The sequence below is a fragment of the Carlito syrichta genome, unplaced genomic scaffold, assembly GCF_000164805.1.
Source record: "Carlito syrichta isolate Samal-C Ts95f unplaced genomic scaffold, Tarsius_syrichta-2.0.1 Scaffold303700, whole genome shotgun sequence".
Taxonomy (NCBI): domain Eukaryota; kingdom Metazoa; phylum Chordata; class Mammalia; order Primates; family Tarsiidae; genus Carlito; species Carlito syrichta.
The window spans coordinates 63,599-89,527 of record NW_007247796.1 but is presented as its reverse complement, the minus strand read 5'-3'; the positions used below and the strand labels follow the sequence as shown (position 1 = coordinate 89,527).

General features: G+C 36.5%; 1 protein-coding gene across 1 annotated transcript in view; it reads right to left on the bottom strand.

The window, feature by feature from the left end:
- The window catches only part of DNAH5 (dynein axonemal heavy chain 5), a gene marked incomplete at its 5' end in the record, with an annotated part of 277,065 nt that overhangs the window by 188,030 nt on the left and 63,106 nt on the right, over nt 1–25,929 (bottom strand). The window contains 11 exons of the mRNA XM_008059081.1: nt 1,126–1,282; nt 1,988–2,151; nt 3,619–3,772; nt 6,293–6,492; nt 8,159–8,399; nt 9,140–9,378; nt 9,690–9,752; nt 10,890–11,108; nt 13,500–13,735; nt 14,277–14,478; nt 19,406–19,539. Coding sequence (XP_008057272.2) covers nt 1,126–1,282; nt 1,988–2,151; nt 3,619–3,772; nt 6,293–6,492; nt 8,159–8,399; nt 9,140–9,378; nt 9,690–9,752; nt 10,890–11,108; nt 13,500–13,735; nt 14,277–14,478; nt 19,406–19,539 — 2,009 coding nt within the window. The remainder of the gene's footprint in view (nt 1–1,125; nt 1,283–1,987; nt 2,152–3,618; nt 3,773–6,292; nt 6,493–8,158; nt 8,400–9,139; nt 9,379–9,689; nt 9,753–10,889; nt 11,109–13,499; nt 13,736–14,276; nt 14,479–19,405; nt 19,540–25,929) is intronic.

Below are 25,929 nucleotides of genomic sequence, written 5' to 3'. Positions count from 1 at the left end.
CTTATCAACACTTCCCCCCCCGCCCCGCATAGCCAGCTAGGGATCCCTGATGGGCATTCTCAAGCTCTCCCCACTTAATACAAGCACAATAATAATAATTCAAGTCCAAAATTATCAACAATTTAATTGTTGGATTTTTTTTTTAGTGGGGTACTGCATAGAAATGGCTTCCATGTTGATCATAATACGTTCTTCTTGGGAACTCCCAGGCCAGCATCATGTCTACCACAAGGGTCTTGGCCTTAAGAACTGGCCTTTTTATTGATACATAATAGTTGTATATATTTTTGGAGTAGATGTGGGTTTTTTGAAACATGCATACAATGTTTAGTGATCAATTAACAACTGGTCTTTAATTGCTCAAGGTAGCATAGCTCTACCAATGCATTGACAGCACCCTGTAGACTATTTGTTAACTTCTCTGTCTCCTCCATCAGAGCAACCTCCTGGGAGGTTGTCATATTAAGTATGACATCTGGCACATGGTAGCTGCTCATTAAATGTAAATTGCATGCTAGGCTGAATTAACGAATGTTACTAACTGTGTGAGGTATCAGAGAAGAACAGACTACAACAGCAAATGGTAAGGGTCACTTTCCTAGGGAATTTGGGGTGGAGGGATGAATTGGACAATTTCTTTTGGCCTCCATCAAGTCAGAGGACTTCTTTTGGGTCTCATACAGGACTCTATAAACATAATGGAAGTATAGAAAGAAAAAAGTGTTTTTAAAAGTACTCCAAAAACGTCTGAAACTTGATTAAAACATCAAATCACTGTGGTCATTTTGTGTAGTCGAGCCATTATTTTATGAGAAATTGGTTTCTTTGTCTTGTTAGAGTTCTAAACAGTTACTTAGCATGTAAAACCATGAATGCTGCATACATACAATGAATTCTTAATCATACTTAAGCTCTCATTTTAATTCAAATCTATACTTTGGATATTAAGAAATCACACAGTTCTGAAAATCAATTGGACCCCAAAGTTTGTTCTTAGTCACTGACCAAGAGTTAATAAACAGGGAAGCAACTCTTTGTAAATGTAGTATCAAAGAGCTACTTGATAAAGACAGTTGAGATTCTAAGATACAGAGATTTTTAGTCAGCAATTAGAATTAGGCGAACCTTTTCATGGAACTTGACAGATTTAATGTTGTCAAACACATTCAGCAAATGGGCTTGTATAGTGTGGGAGTCTGACGCCTGACCCAGGATCTCCAGAAGGGCAGGGTCCGAGACAAAGAAAAACCGAGGAAAGCAAAGTCGTTTTTTTTCCAAGTATCTAAAAAGAAAGGAAAAACATTAACTTTCATAAACACATAAAGCTGACAGTTTTTTGGAATAACTTAACATGGATGGGAAAAGGGGGAATAATTGTGTGACAATCTTATTTTTCCACATGACCTCTGAATATTTTTGGATTTTTGATTTGTTAAGAGTTTTGTCAAATAGCATTTCATATTGTGATAGAGAAACCACTTTTTTTCCCACAACTGGTGGCAGAATTTCTTCATTTTTCACAAGTGTAATGTACACATTTTGCTTAGTCTGGGAAATCCTGTACATCCTTTGTAGAGAGCAGAATAAAATATATGGTAATTTTTTTATTTTTGTTTTGTTTCCAAGCACAGTGCCTGTCAGCTAAATTCTTGAAATTGTATCTTAAATGTGAATCAAATAAACCCATCACCAAAGCAGCCACATAACTCAGGTGTGAAAGAGCTCCATGGAAGAACTTTGGCACTATTCTCTGCCTCCAGGAGTTACCAAAATCCTGCAATGGTAGCAGCCTTAAGTCTGTTAGGTCTAGAATCAGGACAAATCTTGTAAATGTTTGGAAGCAATATAAGACTTCAAAATATCAGTGCAGCAACTTTATACATGAATTAAGTCTTAGCAAAAGAAAACAAATTTAGCTAATCCTAGCTAGTCTCTGTTTCCTTTCATCTCTAATATACTGAAAGCTTTCAACAGTCAGTGAACTCACCCAGTAAGGGATTTCTGGCATATTTCCAACTGGTCCAGCAAATGTGGTAACAGCTGCCCCATGGTCTCATCTCCAACACAACACTGGACGACATTGGGCATTTCATGTGCCCGAGTCATAATCTTCACCCAGGATTTATCTATGTTGGAAAAACGCTTGGCTTCCTACAAGAACAATGTAACAAAGCACACGTGGACTTAGACACATCTGTGATCTCAAGGACAGAAATCTCTAGGGCTCTCAGCAGTCTGGATACCTAAGCTTTATACGCCTAATGTCACACATGTACTATTGAAATTCTCCTTGGGCTTTTTCACCATATCACCCCCTTTATTAAGAATCTTTAGCTCGACCTTGGTACTGCCGTTATGTTAAGTAAAAACAATAAATGAATACAAAAGTAAGAATACAATACAAGATAATTTGGGAAGAAAGGACACTCGCATTTGTTTTCATGGGTTATTGCTAAATGGAGTGAGTTTTCTATTTTTATGTTTTCTACACTGAGCATTACATTTTGCATTCATCAAAAAAAGATATAAAATGGATTATGGTATGAATAATATTGCAAAAAATTTTTAAGAGTTTTAGTAATAAATAGAAAATTTACAAATTATTTTGGGAGGGTAGGAATTATTTCCTTCCTTTAAACTTTCTATTGCCAATGAGCATATACTACCAAATATAAGAGCAAGAAATTTTAGCTAGCTCCTGAAATATTATATATGAAAATTTCCATTAAGTTCAACTTTAGATTCTCTTCCACATCAAGAAGAGAATCAGGCACAAATATAAAAAGCAAAAATAAAGAAATAAGCAAAATTTTTAGTGTGTTCATACATTTCACTGTTGACCAAAATATAAATAATATGCCTTATAATCAGTTAACAGATCCATCTTCTATAATCAAGCTGAAAACTAACCAAATAGAAAGTTAGGAAAACTAAGTGAAGAAAACGCTTAGGCTTTCTCTAAAACTCAAAGATATTGTTAAAATGCTATAATCTTGCAAACAACTTAGGATAATCGAATAATAATCTTTGGGAATTGGTTAAAATATTCATTAAAATATCTCAAAATATACTCCATACATATATACCTAGTAAAAAATAATAATAATTTGATGAAGAAAAGATACTCTACATCTTGAGAAGAAGGTCTTTTGGTTTTGAGCTTTTTTTCCTGTACATTTCCATCCTTCAATTTTACAGTACAGATATAATTGGGTATATTGTATAGCATGCATTCTTTTCAAATGTCAGTGGTAGAAGAAAAACTTATCCTGCCATTGTCAAGATAACTATGTCATAATTCTACACTATTCCAAATTCTTCCTTGAAATTATGTGAGAAAGCATATCAATTATGCAGGCACTCATTCTTTATTTTTTTAACTCTCTTTTTTCTACCAAGCCTCACAGTTTTGTAGCATTCTTACTCTCTGATTGTCACCCATTTCATTTCCATATTTCCTCATTCCCTTTGAAGAAAACAGCATCAGCAGTCAAGAAAAAGACAGGGGAGTAGGGTTTCATAGATATTAAAATACTGCTGTATTTTTAAGAGAGTATTAGTTCTTAGATATTTCTCTAATTTAAAAACCTGATTAAATCATAAAGAAAATTCCAAAACCTTGGGCAGCTGCTTGGCAATGTCCCCTCCCACAAAGACAGCTTCTAAATAAATCCACAAGTTTTGCACCGTCATCCAGCCTTCGATGATGTCTGTTGAGTTGGAAAGGTACTGTACCCATTTTTGAATTTGGGCTTTGAAAGGCATATTGTACCTAAAAAAAAGAAATATGTTTAAGGTTTTGTTTTTGTTTTTTGTTGTATTCTTGTTTTCAAACTAAAAGTGCTTTGAAAAAACTTAATTTTTAACCTTATTTCTTTATAACTTTAATTATGTGACTGGTTTTTCAAATAAATTAACCAAGTGATTAATTCATCATCATTTACTGAGCATTGTTTAGGCTATTTCCTTTTGATCTGGAGCATAAAGAAGAGTGGGAGACTTGGAATCCAAGGATCAGATAAAGCATCTAATGACTTGATTCCACCAAGCTGCCAGAATAATATAATACTGGCCATTGCTGCTGTGGCCAAGAGAAAAATACAATATTCTCTCTACTGAGCTTCTGTGCCTGTCCCATGGAATTTCTAGTTTTTCATATAATATGGAGCAACTATAGAACCACTAGTGGGGACCAGACAACTAATGCAACTTTCAAACATGGTATCTCTCTCTTTAGCTCTTCTCTTCTGGGTCTCTTTCTAACTTTTCATCCACCAGTGTCCAACCCACTCAGGTTTGGTGTACCTGTGTGCAAGATTGCTGCCTCTCCCATAATTCATCTATCTTCTCTTTTTCCCTTTAAGAGAGAAACTGCCAGTGGCCTCCCAATGTCCTTTTCCCTTTCTTCTTTATATATAGAACTCCATTTCTATGTGAGTTCATAGTTACTCAGTTAAAATACTGAATTTCCTAGCCTCCTTTGCAGCAATGTACAGTCATAGAAAGAAAGTTTCACATCAGTAGGTCTCAACCTTCGCCGCACATTGGAATTATCTGGCAAGTCTCAAGTGGCCCAGGCATAGGGATTTTTTTTTAAGTTTCCTAGGTGTATCTGGTATGTGGCAAGGTTGGGAACCATTCTCCTACATGAAATGTGAGTAACAGCATTGGATGTAATGGGTAGTATGGGGAACAAGGTCATACCTGAGAAAGGCAAATGAGAGAGCCAGACAAAGCTTAGATCCTTGACCATACAGTGAAGCCCCATTCCAATCTGAGCCATCTACCTTGGGACTTCTTTTACTTGACAGAGACATAAACTTGTCTCATATAAGTGATTTTGTATGTGATGCCTCTATTATTTGAAGCAAAAACTCATCCTAAATGATTGTATAGCCTATTATTACCTTCTTTTTCTTATTCTTTTATTGATCTCTCTAACTCTACTAATATGAACTTGCAATTATATTGTTAAATAAAGTTTTCATTTCCAAACTCTCAATTGTTAACCAAATTGTTTCAATATTCCAAAAATCCCTCTAAGTTTTTTTATGCTCTTCCTTAAACAGAGATCTTTGCTTTATTCATTGTTCTTCCACAGCATCCAGATGAGCATATAGTGTATAGTAGGTGTACAAAAATATAAGTTGAATAAACTTATAAATATAATCATAAAATAAACTTGTAAAGCAAATATATATTGCTGAATAAGCTTATAAAATAAAATATATATTGAACAAACAACTCTATCTATAGATTAGATGCAATTGGTAAGAAAAGTTTCCATACCCTAACTCAGATAATGTTTACTTAGTTTATGTGTGTGTCCCTTATCTCCCTACGGTGTACTATTATCCATCTATCCTTCATTCTGGCTGAGTATAAATAGTAAACAAGTTCATTAAAACACAGCAGATCCTGAGAAGTCCCAAAACTCAAGATTATCAATGGTCTAACTCTCTAAGAACTAATTTGTATCTCCATATTACTCACTTAGGTGTGCCAAGCAAATGGAAAGAGAAATGTTTATCAAGATAGTATTAAGTACATAGGAGTTCCTATATTAAAAGAATCAATATACATAGACACAGGAAACAAAGTAAAATTTTAAGACTAGAATAGCACAACAATATTCCAATGGTATCCCTATTCTACACAATTATCATATATTTGGGAAGATCCTGGTGAACAAAATTACTTCAGAAAGAACAAATGGAAGCAATTAATCAAGAAAATTTAAGTTCTCAAGTCTACGGTGTGCACATTCAAAATGCTGCTACTATTGAATAGAAGTAATCGCCTGGTATTAGTCTATGCAGTTTTGCTTCTCTCTTTTTTAATTAAATGCATTCTCGATCTTAATCTGTTGTTTCATTGAAGTGTGTACACAACTAAGAGTTTCTAGTCAATAGACGTTGGCAAGAAGGTTTTGCAAATGCAGTGATGATTCTGGAATTCAACATAACGTTTCCTTTGGACTTCGAAGACTATTGAGCTGTCAGCTGTGCAGCAAGGCTTGTCGGTAGCAAGACTGAAATGTTCCCAAGATCCAAGTAGCTAATTACATCTTGCATTGTTTTGTCCAGTTGATGGCCCCAGATACATCCACAAATAAAGGATAATAAAATCAATGCTCACCTGCTGTGCCAAGGCTAAAATTAAAACAAGCATTTTTTTAACATTAAATAAATTGGATGAAGAGTATTATTGGAAAGCATTTTTATGAATTTTCCTTGAAATGTTTGGTATTCTGGTTCTCAAATCCAAGGGAAAAGATGGATGTCCTTCCTACCTGTTGCTCAGTAGGGAACCCAGCAACATCAAGCTGTCCTCCATGTTGGCGATGACTTCTGAGGTACTGTCTCCTCTCAGGAGGAGTTCTCCACGAGTTTTAAAGCTGCCAAACGTGAACGTCCTGTTGTCCCATTCGTTAATCACTTGCTTCAGCTTTTGCTCAATGTCTCTCTCTTTCACTGCACTGATACAGATGTCCTACCAAAACGACAAGCTCTCATTTTATTACATGAAAGTCACACATCCTTCCTTTAATAGTTTAGGTTCAGCAGAGATCCTATCTTCACGACTGGTTTCATATGCACCTCTAAACTTTTATATTTCTAGATCTAAATTGCAATATAATAAATGGCATATGTATACAAGCACATATCAGTGTAGAGAGAGCTATGGAGATAAAGATATGACTAAGTAAACAGAACCTTAATTTGTAAAGTTTCCCACCAAACTATTCCAGAAAGAAAGATGACAGAAAACATATGCAATAAGCTTCTAAATCTTGAAACTTTAATCACAGACACAAAACCCATGCACTTCTGGTTGGCCTTGAAAGTGCTGAGAGAGGGAACATCTGATTTCAGCAGAAACTTGACTTCTCTCCATGGCTCTGTCACTTTTCCAGTCTCCTCTGCAGCCCCACCTTCTCCAGGGCTACTAGTCAAGTCCAGCCTTTACCCTCATTTCTTCCCACGCTACATTCTTTTTCTGGGTGAGCTCATCTATGTCCATGAATTCAGTAACCTTCTTATTCTCCAGGCAAGACCTATATCCACTTGTCTACTGAACTTCCCTGCTGGGATGTTTCAAGAGCACCCCAGACACAATCTGTGAAGTGTCAAACCCATGCCCAAAATTAAGCTCATGATCTTTCCAACCTGTCTCCCATCTGACCCCCTTCCCAGACTTCCTATCTCAGTGAGAAGCACCATTATCTATCTAGATCTCTCAACCAGAAATCTAGAGTTCATCTTTCACCCCTCCCCTGTGTTCCCTCCATTGCCAAATTCTGCTCAGTTTTTCACTTCCTAAGGATCCCTGGACTTTTTCCTCTCAAGCTTTATTACTTCCCCTCTCATCCAACAAACAATTATCTCTTGCCCGAGTTACTCTTAGAACCTCTCAACTGGTTTTCTCATCATCCCCCACCCACGTAGTCTTCCTTCAATTCTTTGCCCACACAGCAACTAGAGTGGTCTTTACAAAATACCAACCTCACCATGTCATCTTCTTTTGAAAACACATCTCCCACATGGCTCCTCTTTGCTCTAAATACCAAAACCGATAATGTCATGTAGGTCTACTCTACCTCCCTGGTCTCAGCTGTCTTCTCTCTTCCCCACCTCCATATCCCAACTATATGGGCCTTTTCATATCCTTTACACACAGGGCTCCAACTGCCTGAAATGCCCTTCATTGCACTTTCCAAGCCCCTGACCCCCCTGCATAACCACATTCCCTTCTCCCTGTCTATGCTGTGCATGCACCCCAGCCTTCCCTACTCTTAATACCCCCCAGAGAGACCAGGTCCATGTATCACAGGCTCTCATAAAACAGCATGTTTTTCCTTCAGTGGCATTTACCACAGCTTATAACTATACCTTAATTTGTATAACTATTTATGCTGGTTATTTAATTATCTATGAATGCAAAATTGCATGATTTTTGTCCCCAGCACAGAACCTGTCCCGTACTAGGCACTCAATAAACATTTGTTGAAGAAATTGGTGGCTGAATGCCAGGCAAAGAATTTCAATTATTTGAGCATCATTTATCGATCAAACAATCCGTAATAAAGGAATGTTATCAAATAAATCCCATGAGACCCTACAATCTTCCACTGTATCATGGGCTCCATCAATTGTACCTCTATTTCTTCTTTGTATTTAAGAAGTGGTGCCTCCATGATATTTCTCAACTTAAAAGTTTCATTTCCTACATCCAGACTGTGCCCAGTGAGAGCAATTATCCTTTGCCAGTGCCGTTCCATCATGGCCTTACTGGCCATGTATTCCAGCAGTGGGCAACATTCACTAAAATCATCAATGGTCTTCTTCAGGTCCAAAAAAGCCTGCCAGTCCTTCAAGGCCCGAGGCAGCTTTCGACACCTGTGATGAAAAACCACCATGAAAAGCCATAGAAATATGAACCCAGACATCTCCAGCCCAAGGCTGTCCACTAGCATTGCTATGAAACACAGTCCCTTTGAGCATCTATCCCATTTTCAAATCTCATGACTCATAGAATATCTGCTAATATGATATAATGTCAATCATATTAGAGAAAATTGTTCCTCTCCATCAGAATAGATGTTTTTCCAATTCCTCATAGTAACCGCCTAGTTAGCAGTATTATTTTAGTGGACAGAGGTACCTTTCAAGTGAATTCAATTCTACAAACATGTATTGATAACTTACTAAGTACAAAGCAGAGCCTTGTGTATCAGGTTGTCAAATGAAATATGCAACAAATGGCTCACCATTTCTTTAGGTTTAATACTTAAAACAATATAGAAAAATCTTGGGGCTTTTGCTTTTATTCCAGAAAATCACCTAACATAAGCTTTAAATATTTGATAAATGTAATATAAATAAAAATCAGCTCCCACCAAGCTGCATAAATGGCCCTAACACAATTCATCCAGGTTTAAAGGATGTGCTTGTCTCATTGTCTACACAGAGGGGTAATTAATAATTAGCATTTTACAAAGGTGATGTCAACAGGCAACAACAATACAGCAAGATGTGCTTTTGAAATAGCTGGGTGAAAAGAGAACTTGGCAGCCTATCAAAGAAGAAAGTATTTGAAGTTCAATAGCGCTGGGCATGCCAAACAGTTCATTACTCACCTGTTCTGGAACTCTAAGAGTTCACTGTTGATTTTTTCAATATTCACCTCTGACCAAAGCATATCATAATAACTATTTACAGTTTCTATAACACTATTGTACAGAGTGTATATTTTCTGTAGAAGATTTAGTTGCTTCTTTATTTCAAGAAGCTGAGGATACGGTGTCACCGGAAGACCAAAAAGCTCCTCTCCTCCAGTATAGGTGATGTATTTTCGATAGATATTATCAAATTGATTCTAATAAAAACACAAGTGAAAAAGCATCAAAATGACTTACATATGAACAAACATGCAAATGAAAATAAAAGAATAACAAACAAGCAAGCTTGTATAATCTCTGGGCACATGTAAATATGAATACTAAATGGTAATAATTAATTCATAGAAACCATGCCTAATTGTAAACACACCAAATCATACTTTTTAAAATGTAAGTATACATCATATTCCACAATAATTTTTCTCTATCTTAAAAAATAAAAGCATAGTACGCTTAAAACACAACAAGGTTTCATTGTTTACAAGGTCATAAAAACTAAAAAGATTACCTGAAACATGATAAGCCTATCACTGGCTTCCTGGGGTTTCAAGCCACTAGCCATTGGACCATTCTGAACAAAAAGTTAAAATAAACAAAAAAAAAATAGATTGAAGCATTTGCATACAAATTTCATGAACTCAAAGTATTTGACTATTAAAGTTAGTCTTTATGCATATTACATGCACGATAGGAAACTTGGTTTTTTAATTTGTTTAAAAAAGTCTCTGAAAGTGACTCATCTTGAAATATTTTTCAAGTCTAAAAAGAGCCAAGTTAATGCCACAACTTCCCTGAGTCATGAAACTGTTAAAATTAAAAATATGTATTATTCAATTCTTAGGTGACACAGGAAAAGAAGGGTCAATGACTATTCTATAAGAAGCACATATAATGTCTAGTTTTTAACTAAATGTTAACGCCATATAACTCACAGATTTTATCATTCTAGTATCTATTTGCATCTACATCCATAACACACTGAAGGTGCCCAATTTCATCTAATACCTATTCGTAAAGTGCCCTATAATCCTAACATTTTCCTACATCAGGACTCCTTCAATGTGTGAATTTCTGAGCTTCTTCAGCCATGAGATTAACACATATAACCCAGTCTTCTAACCGTATAAGCGTTGTGGTCTATTGCCCTACTAGTAAATAGATACAAATTTTACCCTATACTCTATCTATTTCTCTTCTGCAGCACATTATAATTGGCTGAAAATGGGTCTCATTGCATGACATAGTAAAACAAGAATATTCCACACTAAAACCTATACGTATAATTAAAATATGGACTCCATGAAGATACGGCTCCATCGGTCTTGCCTACCACTGTGTTGTCAGCACCAAGCACAGTGGTCCAGGGCACAGTTGAGGCACTAAAGAGTGCTTTGGAAAGGACTATTACAACTACATGTGGATGCACTTTTCTACACACATTTAAAATGCTGCCAAACAACTTCAGCAATACACCAATGTTACAACAAGAACAACACTTTTAAATTTGTTGTTTTCTGTTGAAATTATTCCGAATGAATTCAATGGGTAAGGGGTTGTGAAAGACAAATGTTTTCACTCCCATGAAAATAAAATTCCCATTCCTAGGGAAATTTCATGAAATTTAACACATAAATTTTAAACAACTACATTTTGAATGCTCTATTCACTCTTCCCCAAAAAATGCACACAGAGAAAGTCAGAGACGAACCAAATCATAGTCCAAATAAAACTGGCGACAGTCTTGGAGGAAAACCTCCACAGCACTAATAAGCTCTTTCCTGAAATTAGGCTGCAGTGAGAATAGTTCATTCTGAACTTCACCGGCACGTGCCAGGAGTTTCTCCCACACATAGTGCAGTGTGTCAACTTTGTCCATCTCTTCCTTTGCTATCAGAAGCCCATATCTGTTAAGCAGGGCATAAGATTCCTGCACAAAAGAAGAAAAAGTTAATGGATGCCAGTTCGATGCATAAATCTGTACACAGTCATTGATTAAAGCATTCAAATTTAAAAGGTCAGCATAGGTACAATGGCCCAAGCCTGTAATCCCAGCACTTTGAGAGGCCGAGGTGAGAGGATTGCCTGAGCCCATGGGTTTAAGACCAGCCTGGTGACATCTCATCTCTACAATAAATAAAAAAAATTAACCAGGCGTGGTAGTGTGCGCTTATAGTTCTGGCTACTTGAAAGGCTGAGACAGAAGGATTGCCGGAGCCCAGCAGGTCGATGGTGGGGTGGCCGGGAGCATGCCACTGCCCTCCAGCCTTCCAGCCTGGGCAACAGAGTGAGACTCCAACTTAAAAAAAAAAAAAAAGGCTGACATAGTGGTAAAACCACTCTTACGGTTCTAGTTATTCTATTTGTAAATTGCAGAGGCTTAAATAAGCAACTGAGCCATTCAGTTTCTTCATCTGTAAGTTGGGAAAATTCTGTGACTGCTTCAAAAGATCTTTGTGAGTATCCAAAAAAATCATTTTAAACACATTTTGAAACTATAAAATATTACGCAAATAAAATAGAGTATTACTTGGGCCCTCATTGTATTCAATGACTATAAAATTATATCAAGTAAATAAAAAACATAATACAATTTAGCTTCTAATATTAGAATAACAAAATAAATCAGGGTTTTTAACTCTGTCCCACTTTATTTTGTTGATAAAACGTTCCAATCATAAAACATAAGAGAATGTTCCTGAATCAGAGCCTGGGCCAAGTCATTCCCCCTTAGCATGCAAAATCCTGGACTACTCTCTTGGCTAAAAGATTAAAATGAGGCAAACATTGGTTTTCATGAGAAAAGTTTTTCCCTAAATATCCCTAGCTTATTCTCCCACCATTACCCCTCCCCATGGAGATTGATTGCTGATTTGGAGGGAAATTGTTGATTTGAGTAAGCAGAGTGTAGTCCTTTTCTCCCTCTTCATTTTCTCCTTGGAGGTATGCCTGTAGTCTGCACCTCAGTGCCATAAACTGCGTCTGAATGAGGAGGTATAATATTCTGAGATTTAGTATTCACAAGCCCATAATGTGTGTGTGTGTGTGTGTGTGTGTATGTGTGTGTGTGTGTGTGTGTGTGTTAGGGGAAGGGAGGGAGGTGAAGGGGAATAACCAGAGTAGTGCACTAAATCATGTCTTCCAAATAAGTTCTATCAGTAGTAAAGGTGATGCTTTGAACTTGACCACTTGACTCTACTTTTGTCTTAACTCCCAGGTGAGGGGGGAACAAAAGAATTGTCAGTGACTGCACCTCTTCTTCAAACTCTAGGGACTCCCTTGATCCAGCACAAAGAAGGGGCTCCTTGCCTTGTTGTTTCAACCCCAAAAAGAGCATGACGTGCCGTGTGATTCCTTCGGTCCATCACAGCAAATGTGCAAACCTGTAGTGTTCTGTGCACTTTTCACAGTAATGTAAAATATTCCGAAATTCAAGGAGGGAAGCATAAAATGTGAGACTAGTATCTGATCTTGGCCATCAGACATTCAAATTATAGTGTGATGGAAAGATAATATTTTTATATCTGTATTTGTTAATGCTACTATTATATTCATTTAATCTCATGTAAAAGAATAAATATAGTGACCCACTTCTGATAAGACATTTTCATCTGGAAAAGATGATATGGTATAAATACAAAAGGGATGTTCAACACTGATCAAACTACATAACTTCTTTGACCCTCAGTTTCTTTGTTGGAAAGCAGGGACTGCAGTAAGAACAAAGTGAATTAATGTATACATAGACACTTTTAGTGCTCCATTCAGGTCCCGTTTACCAGTGGGTATTACCATTCCCAACTACTGAGATTGTTGACTATAAGAACCAAAGCTGTCACCTTCCCTGGAAAACTGTCCTCAGCTGAATATAAGCCTCCCCATAGGAAGATTATGGCAAATGGCCTACTGACTTCGGGGTACAAAAGACAGTCCCCTTGCATCAGGGAGGGACCAATTTGTGGTACAGGTTTTGCTCTAGAGCTCCCTGTAGGATCAGGCTGAAATTATCCTATAACTGAGCCCACATTCTTGCTTGGCTTTTCTTCCCCATCCTTTCCTGTTTCCCTCCCTCCCCTTCTCATCAACGAGTCACTGACACAGATATTCTCATGTCAGGCTATGCCCTTAAGGACCTAGACAACATGTAAAGGATAAGATATCAATAAGTAAGAGTTAGGAATCATCGTTACTAAAATTATGGTTCTTAGGTTTAGCACTCATCTGGTGCTATGCACTTCTAGTCCGGACCTGGTCAATAGTTCATCTAATAGTATCCAACATGTGGAACTATTTCTATAATGAACAAATCATTATCAATTACCTCAATAGGTCCTACTTGAAAGTCAATGGAGATTTGCTGCTCTCTGATTTCTTTTAGAGCTGCCATTGCAATCCGAATATCATCCAGGTCTTTAATTTGACGATTCAGTTTCTTATTGAATTCTTCAATAAGTGTAAAAATGTTTTCCATCTCACTCCTGTATTTTTTGCTACAGTGGCGGCCAATGACAACCATCCAGGCCTTTGTCTCAGAAGTCAAAGCGAACTTCAAGTCAGCTATAAAACCCAAATATCCACAGTTCCGTTTGAAAACTTGAACCAGTATGAAAAGGCACAGTGCCACTGTTCGTCAATAGTAAATATTTTGCAGCCCTCTAACCCATGAAAAGACAAACTGGAAAAAAAAAATCCTTTTCCCTAATTATTATATATTTATTTATTTTCTAAAGTTTGTTTTTACAAATTCAAAAAAAGGAAAAAGCACAAATCAAAACCCTCTGAGATAAGCCTCAAATGTTTGTTATTGTTATTTATTTAAAGAAAGAGTACATTTTGATTCCAAATAAAAACAAACGTATCCCTTTACTCTGACTTACCCTTTATTTTCAAGGTTTAGCAGCAAAATGTTCAAAATGGTCCAGAATTAAATAATTATGCAGAAGGGAATTAAAAACAAATCTACAAATTGGTCTTAAAGCTTGAGGCCCATAAAAGGAGAGTCAATCTTTAAGATAGGAAGAACGCTCCAGAATACTAATCTAAGAGACAGAACAATAGTGTATAATTTATATGGCTGTCTGAAAGAAAATGAACCAACCTGTGTACAGAGCAATGGAACCCACACAGATATATTCAGCTTCAGCATTAATTTCCTGCTCCAGGTTTTGGAAATAGAGAATCTGGGATTCAAATTCAGAAAACAAAGGGTTTTGCATAATAAACGTCATAATGGTTTCTTCTTTCTCCTTTTGCCAAATGTGATTGTAGCGTTTGAAGCAATCCATGGATGTAATAACTTCCTAGAATACAAATAACAACAGATTTGTGTGCAGAGAGAAAAATCTGAAACAGCACCGTGATATGAGTGGGTATTTGTCAATCACTGGTGAATTTATTAAAAGGTTTACTGGATTGTGTGATTAGTGGGAAATAGCACAGAATTGGGACCACTGGACAGTAGCCCAAAGTTAGTGACAGTTTCACTGTTACCATCTCTAGCCCAAAGGAGGAGTTTGTTTATAGCAACAAAAGACCCTTGTGGACAGGGCCTTCTTGATTGGAGTAGGACCTTAGGTCAAAAACCACAGCCCAAGGTCATACCACAAGGAGGGTGGTAGGTAAAAAAATACTCTGGGGTCATTCTCTTCCTTCCCCTTCCCCACTCAAAATCTCTTTCAAGATTCTTCATTGATTGAACCCACTGGGAGTTTCAATGAGAACCTATGGACATATTGCCTAAGGTCAGATAGAGAAAAGTAGAGGGTAGGGGGGTGGGTGGAGCAAAAAGAACACAGCATCAAATCCCATGGGAAGATTGCCTGGAATCATATACAATGCAGACATTCATATACGAATTTTCATCTGAGCAATACTAATCTCCCCATCCAATAAATTAGTACATGCCTCCATATCATCTCCTCTTTTTCAAACATTCCTTGTTAGTTTCACAGTAATCTTCACAGAGAGACCCTGTACACTATTTTTGCTTTTAGACAGAGTCTTGCTCTATCACCCAGGATAGAGTTCAGTGGCATGCTCACAGCTCACTACAGCCTCTAACTCTTGGACTCAGGCAATCTTTCCACCCCAGTCTCCAGAGGAGTTGGAACTACAGGTGCATCCCTCCATGCTCATCTAATTTTTTTTTTTTTTTTTTTTTTTTTTTTAGAGATGGGATCACACTGTTTCCCAGGCTGGTTTTGAACTCCCACCTTAGCCTCCCAAAGCACTGACATTACAGGTGTAAGCCACTACACCCAGCCCCCCACAGACTTCTTTTATGTATGGTCCTAGATCTTTTTCAAATATGTTGTTGTTGTAAACAAGATCTTTTTCCACTATTTGAATTACTAGCTATGAATGACACGTTAAGTTTTTAAAATTGGCTTTTTAAATAAACTGTTCTATGTGCTACTAAGTATCCATCTGTACAATGGAATGGCTTATTTGCAATTGATAAATAGGGAATGATGTTAACATAATAAGGAGGTCATGTTATCATACGCTACTTTTCCCAGCAAAACAAATGCTACTGTTCTGTATCAGCTAAAGCAACAAGCCACGGGAGAGTACAGTCCTATGCCACACTCCCTCCACCACTTCCTCTTTTTGTATCAGTTTGGTCACCACTTACCTTAAGAATTTTCTTTGTGTGCAAAAAAAAAAAAAAATACTATTTGTGCACTGTTCTCACTCATAAGTGGGTGCTAAAAAAAATGTGATCACATGGGAATAGAGAGTGGAATGATAAGTAATGTAGACCTGGATGTGAGGGTGGGAGGAGGGAGGATGATGAGAAATTTTTTTTTTTTTTTTTTGAGTTGGAGTCTCACTCTGTCGCCCAGACTGGAGTGCAGTGGCCGCTCCTGGCCACCGAAGCCTCAACCTGCTGGGTTCCAGCGATCCTTCCGCCTCAGGCTTCCAATTATAGGCATGCCCTACCACACCTGGCTGATTTTTTGATTTATTGTAGAGATGAAGTCTTGCTGCCCACGTGGGTCTCGAACCCGCGGGCTCAGGCAATCCACTCACCTCAGCCTCCCAAAGGTGCGGGATTACAGGCTGAGCCACCGAGCCCAGCTAGAGATTTTTTTTTTTAATTATATGTATATTTTTTATTTTAAAATTGTGGGGTACAGTTAAGGGTTAGGTATACAAATATTCATTGTGCAGGTACCCTTGTTGATGAGGTGTGCTCCCCTTTCCCAGATATTGACTACTGTTAATCCCACCTCCCTGCCCCACCTGCTCCCCCAATAGTTTCCCGCCACTGTCAATCCTTTTCTTATAGTATTATAGTAGTTGATCTATGCAAATAAGAAAATTGCATGTGTACTCCATAAATTTGTACAAATAAAAATAAATAAGTAAAAGCCAATCAAAGCAGAAAGAACAATAAAAAATTATTCTTCCAACACTGTGTCCTGATTTTTTGCATATTTTGGTCCTTGTTTCTGTACCTCAGCAACCTCAACTGTTCCTTACACCACTTTTCTTCAAGCTTCGTTCACCTTTTATAGTACAGTTTACAATTACCAATGTGTTATTAAATGTGTGACTACCTTACTATGATTATCATTGTTTCTGTTACTATTCTGGTTATATAACTACCTATATTTTGTGTGTGCCTCAATCCTGTTTTTCTAATGCGCCCTATTATTTAATATTAAATACACAACTTCGCAAAACAGAAGGATTTTTCAGGAACATGTTTATTGCATTTTATCAGAAATGCCTATAATTATCTTTCTACTGACTCCTAGCTTAATTCTTGTTGGGTAATTTTTCTTTCAGTTTAACCTCTGGAATTTACTTGGTAGATAATCATATCATCTAAAAATAATTAAAATTTTGTCTCTTTGTTTCTAATTCCCTCAAAATTATTTTTTTCCACTGGCCTATATTATAATTTCAGTTATATATGCATTAAAAAGTTAAACAACACAGAATACCAAATGCAATTATTTGAAGTAATTATGCATCACCAGCACCATTAAAAATGGTCTGGCTATTTTCAGTAAATTACACCACCCTGCACCAAACCAAGAAGCAGTTCCAATCCAATGTCCCACATACAGCTAAAATGCTCCTCAGAGGCCCAAGTTTAATGGCTGTTGAGACTTTCCTGTCATTAAAATGCAGAAAGATGAGCCTGCCACTGCATATCCCAACCACAACTGATCTCCTGTTGATGGTCTGAAGTGTTGACCTATATGCCAAGCATGCTTTGCAACAGCATGTAGTAGACATATTCACAGATGTATGATGGATTTGAGAACGAATTACAGATTACTGAAGACTCCTGAAAATGGGTAGAGATTCCAGAATATTTCATTCTTTCAACATCCAAGAGCTTATAATACCAATATATCCCAACTACATAAGGTTTAGACTCTTATTTTATTTGAAAACATCAATCTTTATTAAACTGGAACTGTTTAGGGTGGAGGTAAACTAGACTTTAGTAGAAAATTAGATGAACTACATATTTAGAGCTGTTTGACTTAAATTACCAAGGTTATTACGATTGATTAGAGTATTACCAAGGTTATTTTGATTGTTTGGGTTATTACCAAGGTTATTTGGATTGTTTGGTCCAGCTTATTTTTTGAAGCCCAGGCAGTGTTTTAAGTTGATGTCAACCTATGGATGTGCTGAATGTAGGCTGGATTTACATTCAGATCAAGTCACCGATGGCAACAGAAAAGGGGAAGGGATCGTATGGTTTTCTGTGGTTGAGGAAGAATCACTCAGAATTGCATACGGCTGTGAAGGGCTGACCCAGACACGATTTGGCCATCCTATAAATCTGGTATAAGTTCTTAAAGTTACTCTAAATACCAACCTTTTCTACTATTTTTTTAAAAGAACAAAATCTGTGAATTTTCTTCATATAATATGAATGTAAATGCAACAAAAATGACACAGAGATAAGTATTTTGTTGCCAACAGTATATGTTCATTTTAACTATTATGCCTTACCCTTAGATGTATTTTATTGTATTTTCTATGAACACTTAGGCATTTGAAAATATTTCTGAATGTTTATTACTACCATAGAATACTCTACTAACCTTAATCATTTAGTACAGAGCCTAAAAAACTAAGCATTAGATACATATTTATTGAATTATGTGAATACTGTCCCTAGGGGAAAATTACATACAGGACCTTCAATATATTAAGAAAGAAAAATTAAAGTGCATAAATGCAAATACATCCAGCTCCCTTAGGAACACATTAAAACTAAGCTCAATAATATTTCCTCACATTGTTATAGCAATGGTAGCTTTTCAGAGTGCTTTCAAATGAGTGTAACACATTCTATCAAAGATGAATAATAGAACATATGTATTTACTGAGCAACAATTATTCTTTCAACACTGAAAACCATTTATAAAAAGTCAACAAGTCTTAGTGGCAATATGAATTAGAAGATTTTTTAAAATAAAAGATAACTTCAGAGTCTTGAGTCTTTTTGGTTACAAGAATAGATTAGTCTAAACAACAACAACAAAAGGCAAGTTGAGAGACAATTGGGTTGGAGGAAAATACTACCCTGAGTTTAAATCCAAGTCCAGTATAAATTTGTATTGATACTACTCATTTTTTTTGTTGTTCTCAGTTTTATCTAATCTCCATGTGGTAATATGCAAAAATTTTCATCTGATATTTTATAAGATTTGCCTGACAGTAGTGGGAAACTGCTGAGGGTGGCACACTTCATCAACAAGGGTACCTGCATAAATGAACATTTGCATACCTAACCCTGAATTGTACCCCACATCTTTAAAATTAAAAAAAAATTTTTTAAGTTTTGCCTGACTATATGAACATGAAAAATTGACTGCAAATCTTCTTATATTATATTTACTGTATTAGTATCACTAACGTATCTTAAAATATCTGGATCTTGAATGGTGAGACAGAACCTCAGCTTGACTTCTGGTTTGAAACTTTTTTTTTTAAGTTAGATTCATTTGTATTAAAAGAAGAGGTTAACGGCATCTTAAAAAGCACAATATGAGGCTAGGAATAATTATCTTTCACCTTGCAATCTAGAATGAAAGATCTTCAGTCAGACAAACATTTGCAGAGTACATACAAGATGCCATTAGCGCTTACTGAAGGCACAGTGGGTGAGATCCAGGTTACTTGTAGGACAAGTTTGTGATACTCACCTTCACACAAGCACATGTTGCAAAGCAAAAGAGACTCTTGACATACCTTTTTGGTGGAGTTGATCATTGTGCTAAGCACAGAGACTAATTTTACAATCTCTTTGTTTTCAGAAACATTCTTATAATAGTTCTTGGTTTGCACAGGGATGGGTAAGTTTACAGATGCTATCTCAAAGGTATCTAAAAGGAAAAAAAGAGGAAAGTTTATATTAATAGTACAGAAATACACTTTTAAAAGACAAATGTATTTCTATAATGATAAAGTAAGGACCTCTGAAAAGCATATCCTTAATAAATGCAATGAAAATAAAGGAAAGAACTGCCAATGCCAACTTCTCAGGACTATGGAAATTAATTAAAGCTTGCAATAATCCAAAAAAGTGTTTATTCCAAAAAAAAAATGCTAAATCTTGGTAACAACAGCAAGTCTTGTGGGTTTTATTTTATTTTATTTTTTAGTTTTTTATTTTTTGAGTTGGAGTCTCACTCTGTCTCCCAGACCGGAGTGCAGTGGCACGCTCCCAGTCACCGCAGCCTCTACCTGCTGGGCTCCAGAGATCCTTCCGCCTCAACCTTCCAGCTAGCCGAAACTACAGGCGCGCTACCATGCCCGGCTAGTTTTTGATTTATCATAGAGACGAGGTCTCGCCAAGTTGCCCGGGTGGGTCTCGAACCTGCGGGCTCAGGCAATCCACTCGCCTCGGTCTCCCAAAGTGCTAGGATTACAGGATGAGCCACTGAGCCCGGCCTGGTGTTTTAACTTATTCTTTTCCCATTGCCCCTCTCCAGCTATACTGTAGTCTTGAGAAACAGCAGACTTGCATCAATTATAGCTGTGAAAATCAGTAGCCTAGTAGTCCCTATAAAGCCAAAATAAGTTTGGAGCTCCTTAGGGAACTCCACAGAATTATCACTATTTGACCTATCTGGAAGTTCCTTGGAAAAGTCCCTTTCAGAGAGTTTTATCTTTATTTGACCTGACTCAGAACTCACTGAGTAAAAAAGCCCTATTCCCAAGGCATTTGTCAAAAGACTTAGCAACAATTGCTTAACTTCACAACTGTCAGAAGCATTGATAATAGTTGGGGAAAACAAGAGGTTGGCCAAAAAAAGTTAAGGGCCTGATGAAAAAAGACTGAGAATGAGAAGAATGCCATCCACAGCACGGCGTAATAAGAAACTCCTGACTGAATAAGCATCTATTCACAGACCAATTCCCTCTGAAAGAAAGTCAGAGACCAATTGAGAGACTCCTACTCATGTCACAACTAAGAAAATATCCACATCAAATGGGTTGGAAAAGTAGACATACACTCACGCACAGATTCCACTCCAAGCCTGAACCATAAAATTGGGAAAGGAATCCCCCAGCTTCTCTCTGTGGAGCAGAGGTTTGGACTTCACATACACTACCCTAACGCTAAGATTTCGCATGGTTTGGCTCTTAATTCACCAACTCTGGGAGTGGAAGGAATTAGACATACATGAGTCTCTCTAGGCCACAAGAAAGTTTAACATGGCACAAAGCATTCACAGGGGCTTCATTTCCCCAGGAGAAGTTCAGAGATGGAGCTGGTATGTGTATCTCTCTAGACCGCAGGAAAAAAGCAGCAGTATAATATAGGTGCATAAGCACTTCTAGGGGATTTATCCCCCAGGAATAGTGCAGAGAAGGGGCTTTAAAAACACAGCCCTTGTGGACCCTGAACATTTATCATAATACTATAAAAAAGGAATTGGCAGTAGCGGGCCACTGCCAGGGGGTAGAGGACAAAAAGTAAAAACAAAATGTTAAAAAATAAAATAACAAGGTCCTCAGCTCTCCCTAGATGGGGTTTAAGCTTTGCATTGAGTGTCCCAACTTTTACAGGTACCTCCTGAAGGACTCCATCCTAAACCTCTTAGCTCTATGAACAGAAGGGACCAGGTATATGTGAGTCTCCCTAGATCACAAAACAAAGAGGCAGATTTAAACAGATGTGCAAACACTGATAGGGGCTATACCATTTTGGAGCAGTGCAATAAAAGGGTCAGGAACCTGAAATTTCCATTTTCATTCTGGAAAGGGCTTGCTTATGACACATATTTCCAGTGACTACTTGATTGCCTGGTCTCTAACAAACTTGCACTGGGAGAGCTAATAGGGTACACAAATGATAGCCCTCCAGCAACTGGAGCCATAGCATAGAACTTCATGAGCCTTGTCCCTGGCTCACAATGATCAATATAGGCTCAGCCAATCTTTTTGAAAGGAGTTTGGCCACACACCAAGTGCCCCAACTTCTATAGCTCCCACACAAGAGACTGTCTCTTTAATGACCTAGCTCAGGAAGTTGATGTAGCTTACATTTCTGAGTGGTCCTAGACCACAGAAAACAAAGAGGTGAATGTACAAGGGGCCCACTTCCAGCAACCATCTCCCTAGGATCAGAAGGTGCCTGTACTCAGGCATTTGCCACAGATCCTCTCTCCAGCTTAATGCAGAGAGAGTTGGAGATAAACACTTGTCATCAGCTTCACCAATGAAGATAGAAGGAACTGGAACACAAATCAAACACCCTCAACATTTCCAGTTACAACTAGAGAGCCTTGCTCCTATCTTACCAGTCCCAGAGTACTAACAAAATCATACATCCTAAGCTACAGGGACCCATCAAAAATAAAGGCAGCAGTCTGGACAAACATGAATATTTCAGAGGCATCTTAAAATCTCTGACAGATGGATTTGTGAGATCCCACTACATGAGGCCAGTCTGTCAAGACTGGGAGAGGTAGTTGTCTTATCTAATACACAGAAATCAATACAAAGAGTCAAAGAAAATGAAAAAACTGGGAAATATATTTCAAATAAAAGAACAAGACAAATTTCCAGAAACTGACCTGAGTAAAGTAGAGATATGTGATTTCCCCATCAGATAATTCAAAATGCAATTGCTCCTCAACTTCTGATGAGGTTATAGCCTGATTCACTCGTTGTAAGTCAAAAATATTATAAGTCAAAAATGTATATAATACTCTGATAAACCCATCATAAGGTTGAAAAATCACAAGCCAAACCATTGTAAGTCCAGATGCTCTTCAAGTTACTATGAAGTAACAACCTGATAAGCTCATCATAAAGTTGAAAAATGGAGAAATTGGGCTATCATAAATCAGAGACATCTGTAATGATCATAAAGATGCTTGTAGAAGTTAAGAGAGAAATGCAAGAACACAATGAGAACTTCAACAAAGAGATAGAAAGTATTTTTTTTTTTAAGTACCACACAGAAATCATGGACTTGAAGAATATATAACTGAACTAAAAAATGCAATAGAGGGATTCCACAACAGATTAGAAGAAGAAAAAAATTAATAAACCCAAAGCCATTTCACTGGAAATAATCCAATCTGAGGAGAAAAAAAGAATGAGTAAAGAGTGGAAATAGCTTAAGAGATTTATAGGGCACCATCAAGCAGAACAACTTCTGCATTATTGACTTGCCAGAAGAGAGGGGAAAAAAGGAATAGAAAACATGTAATCATTAGCTAATCACTAAACTAACAACTAGCTAACCACTAGAGACTACAATAGCTGTACACTACAGAGAATGCAAATTTTACAGAAATAGCTCAACAAAGCCAATTTTAAAAAAAAGCAAAAACAATAAAACCTAGAGGAAAGAGAATCAGATTTTTTAGAGTTGTCACAATATATTCTTTAAAATATCTACTTTCCAACAATAAAAAATTATGAGATATGCAAAGAAACAGAAAAGCAGTGCCCATACACAGGAACAAAACAATTCAATAAAAACAATGCATGGAGAAATCCAGATATCAGACTTACTAGACAAAGATTTTAAATCAGCTATAATAAATATGTTCAAAGAATTATAGAAATCCTATCTAAAAGATTAAAAAATATGAGAATTATGTCTCACAATTTGGAGAATATCAATAAAAAGATAGAAATATAAAAGAACCAAATACAAATTCTAGACTCAAAAAGCACAAAGAATGAAATGTGAGTTGAGTAAAAAAAGAATCTATGAACTTGAAGATAAGTTTCTTAAGATAGAAGGCTAGGTTACTGATTTGAGATCTTTCTTCTTTTTTAACATCAATGTTTAGGAGCACAATTTTTTCTCAAAGTACTGCTTTAGCTGCATTCCATACATTTTTGTATTGGAGATTTTCCTTTGCATCATCATAAAAGTATTTTCTAATTTCTTTTGTGATTTCTTCTTTGACTCACTGGTTATTAAAAGCATGTTGTTTAACTTGCATATATTTGTAGATTTCCCAAATTTCCTTCTATTGTTGATTTCTAATTTCATCCCATCATGTCAGAGGACATACATTGCATTATTTAAATGTTTTTAAAATTTTGTTTCGATACTCTTCAAATTGGTTTACACAATCCCTATAAAAATTCCAACTGCTTTTTTTGTAAAAATTAACAAGCTGGTTTTAAAATTCATGTGGAAATACAAGGGACCCAGAGTAATCAAAATAATTTTTTAAAAGAATAAAAATATTATATAAGACCCACACTTCCTGATTTCAAAAATTATTAAACTAGCCAGGCATGGTGGCATACATCTATAGTTCCAGCTACTTGGAGGGTTGAGGCGGAAAGATCACCTGAGACCAGCAGGTCGAGGCTGCAGTGACCATGAGCATGCCACTGCACTCCAGTCAGGGCAACAAAAGTGAGGCTCCACCTCAAAATTTAAAAATTTTCAAAATAAATTATTACAAAGATATGGTCATCAAGAGAGTGTGGTGCTGTAATAAGTGTAAAGATTTATGGAACAAAATTAAGAATCCAGAAACAAATGCTTACTTTTATATCTATGATAAATTGATTTTTAACAAAGGTCTCAAGAAAATTCAATTGGTAAAATATCTTTTCAATGAATGGTTCTGGTAAAACTGTATATCCACATGCAAACCAATGAATTTGAATTCCTACTTCACTCAAAATGGATCATAGACCTAAATATAGAAGCAAAAATATATAACCTATAAAGAAAATATAAGAGTAAATCTTCCTGCTCTTAGGTTAAGCAATGGTTTCTTAGATACAAAATCAAAAGCACCAAAAGAAGGAGTAGCTAAATTGAATTCAACCAAAACTCAAACTTTAATTCTTCAAAAGATAAACTTTTCAGAAAGTGAAAAGACAACCCATAGTATGGGAGAAATTATATGCAAATCACATATCTGATAAGGAATCTGTACTTATAGCATATAAATAATTTAACAACATGACAATAAAAAAATGCAATTTTTTAAGAACACAAAGAATTTCAGTAGATATGTCTCCAAAGAAGATAAGCAAATGGTCCAAAAGCATATGAAAAGATGCTCATTCAGCAGTTCAAATTAAGACCTCCATAGCAAGATGGAGGAGGTAAAAACAGAACCCACATACATTGCTGGTGAGGAGATAAAATGGTATGATTACTTTGAAAACCAGGCCAGTAGTTCCTCAAAAATGTTAAACATAAAGTTGCCAGAGGACCATGAAATCCCACTCCTAGGTATATCCCAAGAGAAATGAAAATGTACATATGTCCACACAAAAACCTTACACACATGTTTATAGCAGTAACACTCAGAATGCCAAAAAAGGAAGCAATCCAAATGTTCATCAACCTACTGATAGATAAATAAAATGTGGACTATCCATCCAGTGGAATATTACTCAGCAATAAAGAAAAATGAAGTGCTGATACATGTAACACCAATTTGACAATATGTTAAATGAAAGAAGTTGGTTACAAAATATCATATAGAGTATGATTCCTTTTATAGTTGGCCCTCCCAATCCATGGATTCTGCATTCATGAATTCAACCAACCACAGACCAAAAATATTCAGGGAAAAAGAATTGCAACCGTACTGAACATGTGCAAACATTTTTTTCTTGTCATTATTCCCTAAACAATACAACAGCTGACATATTATTTATATTGTGCTAGATATTATAATAATCTAGACATAATTTAAAGTATATGGGAGAATGTATGTACATTACATGCAGATACTCCACCATTTCATTAGGAACTTGAGTGTCTGAAGATTCTGATTTTTTTGTTGTTGTTTTTTATGTTTTAAATATGTGGGGTGCAATTAAGAATTAGGTACATAAGTGATCATCGTACAGGTGAAGTTTGTAAGAGGTCCTGAAACCAATCCCTCATTGATACCAAGGGACAACAATATATGAAATGTCCAGATAAGCAAATCCATAGAATCAGAAAGCAGATCACCAGTGGGTCTTCTACAGTAGTTGGAGGAGAAAGGAATAGGGAGTGACAGCTAACAGGTACATGGTTTCTTTCTGGGGTGATAAAAAAAATTTTTAATTACGTAGTTGTGATGATTGCACAACTCTGGGAATATACTAAAAACCACTAAGTTTTACACTTTTTAAAAATTGTATTTTATTTTTAAAGTGGTGGGGCGCAAGTCAGGATTGCATACATAAGTGGTTTAGTTACAAATAAAGTTTTGGGCCTCCCCTTGGACTTCACTAACATTTATACTTTAAGAGGGATAATTTTATGCTATGCAACTTAT